Here is a 14,648-nt window from a genome sequence, read left to right as displayed (position 1 = left end):
AAAAAGACTAGCAGCGTCTAGACCAATTAAAAGGCTGAATGAATGTCTTCTGCAGCGATTACAAAATACTAGCATAAACCTCCATGACGCTGTGTTGTTTATTTTCAAAAAGCACGCACTGTGTGCTGAGGTTGTTACCAAATAATGATGCTGTCTTGGTCTAATGGTTACATGTGGATAATTATGGAGACAGTTGAGCCCACCTATCTGTTGTGTGGGGATAGCAAGTTTCAGATCTACAAAAGTGAAATGAGAAAAAGTAAATCACTGAAGCAGGCAGGGCTGTTTCAAGCATTTGGCGTCTGAACATAGGGACAGCTCAATCAGCCCACATCACAGAATGGAAACTGGCATAGGCTGTAATTGGGAGCTGGAGCTAGACCACCTTGTGGGATTTGTTTATTCCTGAGAACTCAAGGTTTTGCACAAGTACTTGGACTTTTTTCTCCTTTTTTTTTCTTTTTACAATTCTGAAAAGTTAATAACGGAAAAATGTTTTGATCTCCATCCATGTTTGTCTTTTTATTTCTTTTTTCTTAACTTAGGCAAGCGGGTTTACAAATGCCAGCCTCACACTTCAAGACCCACAATGCAAAGCAACAGTCAATGCCACCCACTACACTCTGGAAACTCCTTTGACTGGCTGTCAGACCACCGCATTCACCATAGAGGATAGCACGATCTACTTCAATTCTGTGAGTATATTATGTGGTGTTACAGTATAGCTGAAATTACTTGAAAATGCCCTCTCTGTATATCAGACCTCTAGTTGCTACTATAAATACAAAGATATGATTTAATTTTAAATTGAAATAAACTACAAAACACTCTTCATTTTCTAAAAAATCCCTATAATTATCTTGCTTTATTTTAACTTGTCAACTTAATGAGAAGACAATGAGAACATTTTAACAGAAAGGCTTTCAGTCAGAAAACGTTCTTTTCTACTTGTTTAAACTTTAGAAAAGATACTAGTTTTTGTTGAAATACACCCTTTACACAGTTTTAACCACGTGCCAAAGTCAAACTTTGCTTGTCTAAACAATTCCTGAGTGACTAACATGCAAATAGATGTGTGTTAGCCTAGGTTTAACATATTAAGATGTTGGGCTTGTTAAAGCATTGATATCTATGGGCAGTACAGAGCTGTGACACTCTGAAGTCAGGGAAAGATTTACCCACTGTCAGAAAGCCTTTTTGTTTTATTTTAAGGTATTTTTAGCTTTCACTTGCAGTTTAAGTACATTCAGAGAATAAATGTATTTGATTAGTTTAGAAAAAGATCATCATTTGAGCTTAAATACTCAAACACACATACTCTTTCAAAGAAAATAAATCACATTTTAAAAAAGATCTGGCAGAAAGCTTTGAAGGCTAATTTGATTAGATTAGTTGTTAGGGTGTTGACCATGACCAGTGCTTAAATGTCAGCACTGCCATGGGAAATGCTCACTCAGAGGCTTGACACCTGTCATAAATAAATATTTTTTTAATAAAGATGTCCACTGATAGCCATGCTCTTTTTGTGTACAAATGGAAACTGGAAAAATATGGACAATATGTGCAGGGAAAATGATTACATTTCTGACTCATTTTTGTATCTAATTGTGATCACTTGCTTTTATGTGATTAAGACATCCCCAATTATCTTCATTATTGTGGAATGCATTCATTCAGCATGTTTGTTCTAACAAGCAAGCATGAATCACTTCTACCCTGGCCTTTTAAAATCTTTTGTTCGGGGAAGTTTGGAAAAAACACTTTTTCTGTCCAGTGCAGATTAAAAACCCAGGCATAAGTCCAAGGTCATCTTTTGTGCTAGCATTTGGACGTGCAGACAACCTCTGACCTCCGGTCAAAGGAGATTAATTTTCATTGTCTGGGTTCCCACTCATCAAAGCTAATGTGTTTTGGCTGTTGTCCCCACATTGCTGTGATATGTTGATTTATTTCAGCAGTGGCACCAAAGGCAGGTCAGCAAACTTCAAAACAGCTCTGTTAGTGTCATTGAGACAGTCCTCTCTCTAAAGCAGCAGACTCATCTCAGGCCCTGACATGCCACTACTCCACTGAGAAATTAGAAATATGTCCTGTCTCACTGAGGCCACAGGACATTCCCAGATTTAAGCAAGAATGTTTTGCCGACCTCTCTTAACAATTCAAATCTCCGCCTGAATGAGGCAATACTAAAGGAGTAGAAAAGGGGGAAAAAAATTGGAAAAAATCTTGTGTAAACTTTCCGTCAATTGCTGATTGTTGTGCTCAGGTTTGTCAGCGTAGGCTTAGTAACAAACTTCTTTTTGATGTGCAGGTCACTGTAAGTCATGCTGAGACCAAAGATGGGAATAGCGACCAGAGAGGGCCCGAGAGAATGCTTCCCGTGAAAACGTTCGATTCATCTACCATATTGGTAAGACTCTGGAATCATTGTGGTCCTTTTTCTGTCAGATCTGCACTTCATTGCAAGGGGAAAGTTGACAAGTTGAGACTACTGATAAACTGTATCTCTATATGCGCAACTGCAGTAAATCATGCATAGTTGGAAGAAACACCAGTTTCCTACTGCCCCTTGGGCTGCTAGTAAAGACTCTTCTGGCTGCTGCAATCTCCCCATCTTTCCATGATGTCCGTTTAATGAACTTGACCTTCCATTTTCCATTTTGAAGTTTCTCCATCTTTTCTCTGTTAGCTTAGTTTCCTTTATCTCATCCAGTCCTCGTCTCCCACTTATTGTTCTTGTTTATACATATCTCTTTTGTTCCTGGTCCGTCTTAATGTGGTCAAACAGTGACACACAGTCATGTGGAGTGAGAGTGCTTAGCCGTGGAATGTAACGTCAGAGTCCTGCTGATATTTGTTTTGGCTTTGCCTTATTCTTCAAACAGTTCAACTGCACATACACAAGCAAAACTAAGAATCAGGAAACCTCAGCTCCCAGGATTGTACAGGAACCACCAAGGCAACCGGTCAACAACATGACGTTTAACATGGAGCTGTACGACTCGCTGCCTATCAACAACCCTGCACGCCAGAATTTCTTCACCGTTTCACAAAATCAGAAAGTGTTTGTGGAGGTATGTTTTGCATTTATAATACATTACCTCTCACGCCAGAATACATGTTTGGTGTAAATGAAAACTTTTGGCAGAAAACTGCAACCATCTGCCTCCATCTGAGGCTTTAGCTTTTCCAGATTTAATCTCTTCCTGAGCCCTTTGCTCAGTAAGAGCATTGTGACTGTTTCAAGCTAAAAAGCTAATAATTTCTTTCACTTCTTGCTTTTATTATATCACAGTTCTGCATGTCATCTGGCTAAAAATATCTGTTTCACTACAGTAGTTATGCTAGTCATATAAGAGATAGCAAAGACTGAAAAGTCCTTTGAAGAGGTGATGTAGGAGGACATCAGCATGAGATGCTTCACTCACAGCATGGACACAAAGCCAGTGTGCTGTAAATACAAAGTGCTCACAGAGTGTCTTTATCCTTCCCTCTTAAGTGCATTGCATTTATTTTAACTGAGAAATAAGTAAAACATGACTAAATATTTGTTTCTCACCTTTCAGGCAGTCGTTCTTGTTTTGTTTTGCATATCTTTACACTGGCAGCAATAAATACATCACAATATTTCTATTAGAAGACTTATTTAGTCTATTTTGGCTCAGCTTTGGGTTGCTGCTGACAGAATTATTTGGCACTTTAGTTGCCACCAGCTGCCTGCTAACTTTTGAACTTCTTTTTCTGTTGTGGTTAGTAAAAGGTAGGATTTGAATTTTATTTTTCCCGAACAGCTGCTGGTACAGCAAAAGTGAGCTGAAGCATAAAACCAAAACAACGCTCTAAAAGAAACCAGAAGCTCATTAGAGCTGAGGGTTCTCACCATGACTGTGCCCCTTTTGTCCTGCCCAGTGTTAACACGAAAATATTGATTGTTTCAGCTTTAAATTAGCATTTTAACATCTTGTAAATTATGTTTGTTTGTATTTGTGTTTATCGTTGTTCCCAATTTTAGGACTAGGCAATAAAACACAATAATAATTTGTATTTATTGTTTCTGCGATTGTCTTAAAGAAACACAAATACAAAATGACACCTTTTCATTTTGCATGTTTTGTCCAACAAGATTACTTTGCAGACTTTCTTCAGACAACAGCAGATTAGGTTTTCTTCCAGAAATGATTATATTATAAAGTAAAGCTCACATCAGATCAGAGCAGTATTGTGTTGTTGTTCAGTTTTGTCACTTCACTTCATGAAGACTCCTGTCACGACAACTGACAAATAAAATCTGTTTTTACTTGCCTCTCATCTGCTCCAGATCACATCAACTGCATCAGATCCAGAACTGGGGTTCACCATCATATCGTGCTTCATTTCTCATGACTCCAATCCCAGCGTGTCCTCAGAGTACACACTCATTGAGACAGTTTGTCCAACAGATGCCTCCGTCACATACTATCCTCAATTCCCTGTCCATCCTACAAAGATGGATAAGAAAACCTTCAGCTTCATCTTCAACTCAACTTTCAAAGTGTCCCTGCTTTTCCTGCATTGTGAGATGTCTCTGTGCTCAAAGTCATCTCAGAGGAATCTAAATTTACCACAGGTATGCAGAATAATCTTCCCCAAAGAGCCATTGCTGTGTTTTTTTTTAGTCTCCCAGAGTATCACCAGTGTTTGTTTGAGCAGCCGGGCCTGTAGGAGACAATCTTTACTCCGGCTGACCTGCAACATTCAGTGTCAGGTCTGCCCCCAAACCTAAGCGGGAACCATGCATCGATGCACAGTTTCCCAAGTGGCTGACCACTGAGCAAAATAATCATCTTTTTTTTTCTCCCTCTGTTATTTGTTCTGTCTGGTGCAAGTGCTTTCTTTTACTTTCTGTAAGTCTTACCTAAATGTTACCCCCACCCCCCCAAAAAAATAAATATATATGTGTGTGTGTGTTCCTGTCTAGCTATCTTTGTGAGGACCGAAATCTGCATTCTACTATACTTGTGAGAACCAACAGTCACTTGTGAGGACACACTCACCGGTCCTCACAGGTTTGAAGGCTCAAAATGCGGTTTTAGTGTCAGGGTTACAATTAGGTTATGGTTAGGTATGAAAAAGAGTTTGATTTAGTTCTCTTTTGTTAAAGCTTTAGTGCACGGTCCTAGGGGCCGCTGGATCATCCATACTCTCCTTTAAAGCTCCTGATAAACTTTTCTGCTCCTCTTCTCCTTCCCTCGACGGTCCTCTTTGGCGTATACTGTACTTGTCCCATCTGACTGACTGGTCCTTCTATTAAATTATTGTGTAAGAATTCACCTTTTGAGCTAATGGGAAGTGTGGTGTATATATATAAAAAAATCCTAAAAATAAACTAAAAACATTATATTAAAACCAGAAAGGCAGACAGATTCCTCCAAAGAATTGTGGAGGGGATTTAGCCTCCACAAAACACTGAGTCTTATTGTGCTTTATTTTGTGCTCTTAAAATTAATTGTGAGGTTAATTGTTAGTCTTCAACATTCCCACATAATTTTTTGTTAGTTTTTATAAATCACACATTTATTTGCAATCTCAGTGCAAGAGGAAACTGTCTAATCCATCTGATATGAATATAATATTTTTTATATAATTATTTAATATTTTAGATATAAAAATAATTATAAGCTTATTTCTACCACTAATAGAGTCATGTTTTTCTTTTTGTTTTTTTTTTGTAAGGGTTAGGGTTAGGCAATCATTTTTAATGGTTAGGGTAAGGGGCTAGGGAAACCATTATGTCAATGAAAGTCCTCACTAAGATAGCTGAACGGGGTTGTGTGTGTGTGTGTGTGTGTGTGTGTGTGTGTAGTATCCTGAGGCTGGCTTGTGATTGTGGTGCTAACATATTACAGTTGCCATCAGCTGTAGTGGGTGAAGATGGCAAGCTTTTCCTTACTTTGAATTCCAAATTAGTACTTTTGAGCAGATATGAGTGAATGCACTTTTGAGTTTGAGAAATATGAATGTCAAGTTATTAATTAGGTTTTTTTTTTTTAATTTTCTGCACAGTGTTTGCCACCCATTGAAAACTGTGATTCTCTCTCTGTGGACAATATCATGGCGATGATGATGAACAAAAAGGTCTCGACTCAACCGCTGGTTGTGGTGGATGACTTGAGCCACATACCAGGTCAGTAAAAGCAAAAGCAAACATAATTTACATCTGTTTACACCAGGAGTTCAGTTGTGCTTGGAACTGTGACACCCACAAATACGAGTATGCACAGTGAAAGAAGCAATTCTGAAGGCAGAGGAACCGCATAAAGTCGATACTTGGAGATCAGACCAAACGACGGGATCACGGTCCAACATCTGGTCCTTATTAACTGTGTTGTGTGTATATGATTGTGTATACAGGTGCTTAGGCATACACATATGGTGTGTCTCCGTTTACATTGACATCTGTACACAAGAGTGTGTTTTTGGGTGTGTGTGTTCAAACTAGCATATGGCTGATAAAGGGGAGTGTGCTAACGCTGAGGCCCAGTTCTGCTGTGGACCAGACCATGCTGAGGGAGACATGGAAAAGAACAGTCATACGTTACTAAGATCCAGTTGTTTTCACTTAGGCCCTTCACTGTGGCCTCAGCTTTCCACTAGTGAGGGGGAAAATGAGGAGCGGTGGTCCACTTGTTGGCTTTGAGCGCCCAATCAGAGCCTAAAGGTCCCTCGATGTTTAGTCACTTGTTGGTTCACACTCTTTATCGTAGCACCTCAGGGGGTGTAAGTACATTTAGAAGGCAGGATGGAGACCTGAGGTAATGCCTTCACATGATATTTATTATGACCTAAACCTAAATGGACTGATATAATCAGTGCCTTTTCTCTAGCGGACTGCCAGCATTTTTCATATTAGCATCCCCCTCTGAGCAATGACATCAACATGAGACCTGGGGTCAGTTTGAGTCATGTTTGTTGGCTTGTGATTTGATGTAAATTAGATCATTTTAATTGGTGTAAGCTACAGCCCAACCGCTATTTCACAATGGTAGAAAATAGACTGATTACTCCTTTACCTAACGAAACTTGGTTTTGGTATTGGCTTGGTCAATCTCTGTGCTACAGTATATGTGTGCTATTCAGAATAGTGTTCCATTGTGGATTTGAACCCTGTATTTTGTTCGGATGTTAATATCAGTTGTGATGAGCTCTTCATAGACCAAACAATTTATTGATTGATTGATTTCTCCCAGTTGCAGTGTATGCACTGATGGTATTTTTCAGATCCTGGTCTTACTCTTAAACATCAGTAATTTTACTAGCTTTAAAGTTCCTACTTGTCTGAGCTCTAGTGTGAGTCAGAGTTGTGCAGGATAATTCTAACCAGAAGTTTGTGGCTTTAATACATTTTAATTGGACATCAGCCTCCAATGCTGGGCAATGATACTAAATGGATGGAGTCACTTTTTAGCACAGACATGCCAGTGTTGATGCTGAGGATATTGGTGAACAGAGACGGTGAAATTTGAAGTAATGGCTGAGTGTCTAAGCCAAGCTAGTCCAAAGTGGTACAGGCAGGGTGCACTGCCTGCACCACTATGCCAGTGCAGCGGGTTTATTTTCCATGGAGTAAGTAAACACACTTATGCCATAAACACACTGGAAAAAAAAACCCTCGAATTCAAAGAACACAAAGGCATCGCTTATGCTAGGATGGCAAACAAAATAAGCAGCCTTTTCAAGGGCCACGGTTCTGCACTGGACAACATCCCAAAAAGCTGAGTTCAATCTACAAATCAAAGGGAGCCACTTGTGGCCAACTTGGTGCATGGAAAAACATAACAGCCTCAAAGCTCTACCATCAAAATTAGATTTACTGCTTCACAACGTCAATAAATTTGATCCCTTTTTTATGGGTTCAGGAACGTTTAGAAAAACTTGAAAGGTATAATCTATCTGAGAGGCTGGCAGTGTTGGTTATATCATCACATCAGTACATGTAGTATTAATTTAGTTTAAAGTCTGCAAAGTGTAAAGGCAGAGGATAGTTTTTTATATCACATTGGACTGAACAGGTTGAACTGCAGTGTTTGATATATGAACGCGTTCATCCTTTAGATAACTTTGTCTTTCTAAGTAACTGATTTCTCATAAAATATCTCATTTATTATTTTAAAACCAACTGAATGAGGCTCTCCATATGGTTTGCTGTATTCACTGGCCAGATGTCAAGAAGCTCACTTTATCATTAAAAATATCATAAAACGTATTTTTTTTAGTTCTGAAAAAGAAAGGATGAACATGAGTTAGGATTCATGCCTCAGCAGAGTATGAACAAAAGAAGAGAGTAAATCTTTGACATATGCTTGCAGATTGTACACCGCACTTTAGGCAGAGCTAGTAACCTTGTGGACCTGAGCTGGGTTAAATAACATGTTTTGAGCTACGGAGTTCAACCTTTGCATGGTTTATAAGTTTGAAACTCTTCTGTGTTGAGAGTCTTGGAGCAACAGCTCTATGACGAAAGGCCAAAGTTGAACAAAAACAAGTCATTACGCAGGAGTGCTTCTTTCCACATCAGGCAAATTTACATAAATAAATGATGTTCGTAGAGATATCAGGGCTGTTTCAAGTTTGGCAACAACATAAAGCTAGCATAAATCAAAAGTTCAACTTTGAAGCAGATGTCTGGTTCTGTTAAAAGTAGAAAACAACATTCAAGACCAGTCAGATGTCCTGCAGAGAACTGTACCCTATAGACATCAAGGCAGTATTTGAAAGCACCGAGCTTTCAGCTTTGCACATGATCTCTGAGTCGAGTTAACACGAGAGCATTAAACACTCCTGTGCTTTGCTGGGTTCAGTCTGTATATTCCTCCTTTATCTTCTGCTTATGAGGCTGCATGTGTTCATGGCCTCGACATTTTTAGCATAACAAGTCACCCGGGACAGATAGCTCCAGACCGAAGGGGAGTAGGGTGGCACAGAGGACGTCCTCTGGCCATCGTCCCCTCTGAAATTAAAGTCTTCTCTGATGACCTGTCATCATCCATTACCCGAGATGAAAACTTAAAGGTGTCCTGTCCGAGAATAGCAGCCATTGTGCCCCAGGCTTGGACGTATACCAGGTTTGCCTCTTGAGTTCGCCCGTACACAAGCGCCTTTGTATTGTTTGTTAAGACGTTATTATAGCTAATTTCACTTTTGAAAGCCTTCCAGATGGCTTGAAATAAATGGGTGAGCATGATTGGTTGGAGTTAAAAGGTTCATCCGTTAGGACACTGCCGGCTTACAGAATAGCTGCTTTTTCAGCGTTTTCCTGGTTCAGATTTCTGGATCACATTCCACAGAGAATTGCTTATCAACACACTGCAGTATCAGCAATCTGCTGCTCCTGACAGGCTGACTCAGAGCTTGCATTGTGCTATTTTAATGTACCATAATTCATACTGTATACTGTGCATCTGTACACGCAATAGTCAACATATATTTAAACTATTATATGTTGTTTTTGCAGATCCTACATCAGAATTATCAGAAGAGCCACGTAAGCCCTCTCCTGATGGTAAGTATTATATGATTGCATTTTATTTTGCGTATGTCCGTGTGTATATAAGTGGATTATATGGATCCCAAAAATGAATAAACTGCATAAGATAAACCAGTAAATAATGAAGCTATATAAGGAATCATCAGCTTAGGTCACTTATTATTTCATATTGGTCCTTACCATAACAGTTGTGATGCTTGCTGGACTTTTTTCTTTCAAACTGAAGAAGGTAACTAGAATTTACCAGTAACTATGGATCTGTAGTTTGCTGATAACACAGCTAACTAGGCCAGGCAATAGTTGTTGTTTTTTTTGTTTGTTTTTTGTAAATCATGCATAGCTACTCTATTAGAGTCCAAGAATATAGGCAATAGATGCTAGGGCAGTGTGACTGGGTAAAAGGTGAACTTAGTTACGATTTCAGTTCCTAATATTTGTTTTCTTGTTTTACACATTTTAGGTCATTTATATTTGTACTGTATTTGTATGTATAATACACTTGTTTAACATTAAAACCATGTTCTGTGTTGGTTTGTTGTTCAGTAGTGTATGTACTGGACACTCCTGTGGTGGTGGGCATCGCCTTTGCAGCCTTTGTCATCGGGGCTCTCTTGACCGCAGCTCTGTGGTTCATCTACGCGCACACAGGTAGGTTCTTTACCTGCCTCTCCGTGGCCCCAACTCACTTCTCCACATTAATGAAAAGATAAGATGCAAAGGAATGCCTGAGGGTCTCTGTGCCAGAAATGTGCTGCTGTGATTGCCAAACATCCTGCTGCTGACAGAGGCCTGCTCACAATAACGTATTGACTCCTCTACTGTAAATATATCCTGTTGGTCAGCAGCAAGAGCTCTTCTCTTTCCTGCCTTTGAATGTTTTGGGGGCCATGGGGTGGTCTTTCTCAGTACATTCCCAGTACAATGGCTGGAGACGAGTTGGAAATTCCCCTTGTAGGGTTTAGTGGGCGCTCACAGGAAAAGACACACAATCTGTCCATTAGATGCCAAGACCTTCCCCTTCGTCCCCAGCCCGCTGACCCTAACTGACCTATGAGAGGAAGTGAGTTCCCAGCAGCCCACTGAGTTCACCGTTGCATAGAGCTGCCCTGTTCTTCTCTGCCTTAGTTTTTAACTGACTATCTGTGAGCTGAGTGCGTTTTGCAGAAGGACTTAGGCTGTTTCACTTTAGCATTCGGTATGTAAAGTGAACGTTTTTTTAAGAGCTCACAGTTTGGCAGTGTAAATCAGTCTCCCAGGTAGTTACAACAATACAGGCACGTGTCGGGTTACAGTGCTGCAAACTGTTCCAGTCATGCTCTGTCACATTAATGAGAGTTTAGCTCTTTCTCAATATCTTTTAGACGTAAAGATCAGCTGTCAGAGTTTAGTGCCTTTATCTTTGTCACAATATTGGTATTGGCTTCTCTTCAGAAAACCACTTCACTTGTGCTTCATGGATTTTCTAGTGGGTGACCAAGAAAGAAAGACAAATCTTTACATTTGGCTGGCAGTACATATCAAAGGTGAACACGCATGAAAAACAGGGGTGGAGATAGCAGTTAGGAGGAAACATGCATGGCGATGACTTTAAGGCACAAGTTCCTTCCATTATTAAAATACACTTTTAGATGGGTGTGTTAAGCAGGATTAGTTGAAATGACCTTATATGGCAACACTTTCTGTCCCATGTAAACCCAAGAAAGTATATCCTCCAAAGCAACCACTCAAAATACCACTTGAGAGCATATTTTAAACCAATGATGAAACAAGAAAACTAAACTGAGTCTATCCCCTCAGGGTCTGAGGACCTCTCAGAAAACAGTTAGATATAGTCCTTGGAATTATATTTTGGGTTTTTCTATCTATTACGATTTATTTCCCTACAAGGCAGTCAGCAACGTAAATGCTTTAACATCAACCTCACATTATAACCTTTGACAGTTTTCTCATTGTCTTGGCACATATATTGTAGTTGGCTTGTAGGTTGCTGGAGATTGCTGGAGCTGTTGTCACCTTGTGCAAGAATTTTGTTTTCATCCACAAAATGAAACCAACTGTTAAAACAGCCAGACACAAGGAGAAACTTCACACATTATCTGCTCTGAAATTCAGTGAGACACCGATGAGCCAAAATGTTAGGACCTCTCCTACCTAAGCAGGTCCAGTCACTTGGAGGCCTAGGATGCTGCAGGACTTTTAAATGTGTCCCGTGTAATCTGATACCCACAGCAAAACTTGCAGGTTGAAAGTTGGACCCATTCGGATCAAATTTGTTCCAGTACATCCCACACACTGTCACCAGGTCATTGTTTGTCCTTCCTCTGACCGTGAGAACACACAACAAGCCTTGCTATTTCAGAAATGCTTAAACAAGCTCATCTGGCCATATTAAATTGTCCCACTATCACTCATATCTTAAATACGTTACTAAGATAATCCGAAAACTCACTGTTTTATCTAACCTAAACCTAGACGGCCACACCAACTTTTCTAAGCTCAATCAGAGCATGACAATGGCATTCTGTTGAGTCACTACTGAAACACTTTTTTCACGATTACATGATTTTTGTTGAGGCTGACTTTTGTATAAATTAGTATCAAATGAGCTCAACTCCATGATAAATACTTTATACGCCCCTTAAAATGAATTAAAATACTTTTTACTTATCACAATGTGAATGTGTCTTATACTTACTACATTCAAGACCGACGCTAATGCCATGGGCCCCTGCTTTACTTTCTGTTTAGTCCTAATTCCCAAATGTCGTCATGCTTAAAAGCTGGACAGATATGGTGAGTAAGAGACGGTTAAACATAACCATATTATCTTTGTCACATTAGGATTTAGCTCAAAGTTGTGCTGTAAATATATAAAATTTTGCAGAGCTTTGTGTTGTTTTTAGATTTCACTTTAGAGTCCAAATTTCTGCAATATTACTCCACAAGCCTTTATAAAATTATAATGGCAACGTGGTCTTATAGCCAGAGCTATGTCGTTATTTTTAATGTAGAGTTTGTATGTTCTCCCAGTCCTACGACTGGGTTTTATGTGGAAGCTCTGGTTTCTCCTGCCCTTGAAAAGCATGCTTGGCTGATTCTGGCTGTCATGGTCTGGGAAAATTCTACCAAAAGAAATTCTGAATATTAACCAGCCCAAAGATCACCTCACAGAGATCACCACAGGGATTCTGCTGTAGAAGGAGTAGGGTAGAACAAGCCTGACTGCGTCATGAAGCCGGGTTCGTTGCTAACTTTGTGTTAGCGTGCTTTCTGTGCAGGTGCATGCAAAGAGCGGATGTTGGGTGGAGAGGTTTCTGTCCTGGATGCTGTTACTGTATCCTTAGCCACTACAAAGACATTGTATGTTTGAATTTTTGTATCCAAGAGATACTGGGGTCAGTGTTTTCCCAAACTGAAATCTAAGGCAAATTGTCCCTAAGTAGACATCTGTTACAACAACTTTCATAGAGAGTTTTCATTCACTTTATGTTTCGGTCAGATAAAAGCAGCCTTTATCTTTCCTATCTAGAAAGATAATATCAGACTTGGGAATTTAAATTTCCTCTGACAGATGAGGTGAATCCAAGTGCCTTTGTTTTGCAGCACTCTTGGTCCTGTGAGGGAAAGACTGCTGGCAGCCCTGTTCTGGTAAACATTAGGAGAAATGTGGGGCCCGAAAGAGGGAAAGGGATGCCTGTGGATACATATGCCTGTCATATATGCAAGCATATGTATAAAACACACACGACCTCTAGTACAAACTAAACTATCGATAGAACAATCTCTCTCCAAGAGAAAATGTGTTATCTTCATTTCAGATAAGCTATAAAGCAAGCGAGGGACACACTGCAGTAATAATTGTGCCAAATACTCAAATTAAACACAGACTTGGCTTTATTTCAGAAGCTGTTCATTGTCTGTCAGAGACGGTTTTTGGAAACAAACTCAAGCACTTCTATTTTCCCTTCATTTTAGCCATTGGATCCCAAGAGTTTACGAAATGAAACGCTTATTTAGACATAGAACAATAAACCAGTCATTGGTTTGAGCTCCGGTCACAGGGCCCGTGTTGTGTTTGTTCGCCTTTATCTGCTAAAGCAAGGCTAATTGGTTCCAGACAGAAATGAACTCTGTGAACGTAGAAACATCTTCTTCTCTTTGTTTAAAATATCATCTGTCAGATAGGATGCGACCATTTGTTTCTGGTCGTTTTGAGGTGGCATCTTTAGAGGATTCGTTTTTAAAAACAGAATCTGTGGCAGATTATGGTTGAAAATGGTCAAAAATGAGGGCAGATGAAGTCCCGAGTTCTTTATACGTAAAAGTACACATTTTTTCTTAGGGATAAAAGTACATTAATCTAAATAGGAATGCTCAGATTTTATACGGGCTTCAGTGAAAGCTTTATGTCAAGTGGCAGTTATAGTAAACAGTAGGAGCTTTATGCAGCCCATTTATTCTGTGTGCAGAAGAACAATGGAGGCTCGACAGTCTTAGAGGAGTTCAATTTGTAGCTTTAACCAAATCACTTTGTAATGTTCTTGCCTAGGGTTGGCTTTTTTGTAAATTATACTCATTTTTCCTCTCTCCCTCTGGTCCAATCCCCTTTCTCCCGCGGCCACACTCCCTCTTCTGCTCTACATCTAGGTGAGACAGCTGGCACACAGCCGGTCCAGAAGTCCCAGCCTGCCTCGGAGAACAGCAGTACAGGCCACAGTATCGGCAGCATGCAAAGCACGCCGTGTTCCAGCAGCAGCACCGCGTAGCCCAGCAGGATGCACTGCCAGGAAGTTCTGACGGTTCACAGGGACCGGTTTGTTATCTCCTTCCATGAAAGGAATTATTTTTGGGGACGTGACAGGACAGGAAAAAAAAGCATGATTACAAAAAAAAGAAAAAATAACACCTTAAGTCCTTGTGCTAAATTGGTGCCACTTTAAGTGTGTGCAGACAAATGAACTGTCTTGGTTATGTTGATGTGTGTTAGTTCTGAGACACAGCTTGGCAGCCTCATCCGAGAAACAGATGCAAGTTTATTCCAGACATTTCTTTCGAATCCAAATGCTGCTTTTTTCTGACCACAACACAGCCTTTTGTTTTGACCTTAAATGGTTTGATTGGGGCT

At 39.9% G+C, this 14,648-nt stretch overlaps 1 protein-coding gene across 2 annotated transcripts in view; it reads left to right on the top strand.

Annotated features, from left to right (window-relative positions):
- Positions 1 to 14,426, top strand: part of tgfbr3 (transforming growth factor, beta receptor III) — a 66,088-nt gene extending 51,662 nt beyond the window's left edge. Inside the window, exons 10-17 of one of the 2 annotated variants that reach the window (XM_086281758.1) lie at positions 546 to 695; positions 2,312 to 2,410; positions 2,886 to 3,074; positions 4,319 to 4,606; positions 6,043 to 6,163; positions 9,491 to 9,538; positions 10,070 to 10,171; positions 14,171 to 14,426. In XM_086281758.1, coding sequence (XP_086137884.1) covers positions 546 to 695; positions 2,312 to 2,410; positions 2,886 to 3,074; positions 4,319 to 4,606; positions 6,043 to 6,163; positions 9,491 to 9,538; positions 10,070 to 10,171; positions 14,171 to 14,289 — 1,116 coding nt within the window. In that variant the 3' untranslated portion in view covers positions 14,290 to 14,426. Of the gene's footprint in view, positions 1 to 545; positions 696 to 2,311; positions 2,411 to 2,885; positions 3,075 to 4,318; positions 4,607 to 6,042; positions 6,164 to 9,490; positions 9,539 to 10,066; positions 10,172 to 14,170 lie in introns of both variants that reach the window. The other variant, XM_086281757.1, reaches the window with a different exon arrangement.
- Positions 14,427 to 14,648: the final 222 nt, after the last annotated feature.

The sequence above is a fragment of the Aulonocara sp. 'chitande type north' Nkhata Bay genome, linkage group LG23 (genome assembly GCF_057382095.1).
Source record: "Aulonocara sp. 'chitande type north' Nkhata Bay isolate Kocher_YH1m ecotype deep benthic linkage group LG23, A_spYH_male_GT1.1, whole genome shotgun sequence".
Classification (NCBI taxonomy): Eukaryota; Metazoa; Chordata; class Actinopteri; order Cichliformes; family Cichlidae; genus Aulonocara; species Aulonocara sp. 'chitande type north' Nkhata Bay.
Note: the sequence above shows the minus strand (reverse complement) of the source record. Positions and strands in the feature narration are given on the sequence as shown.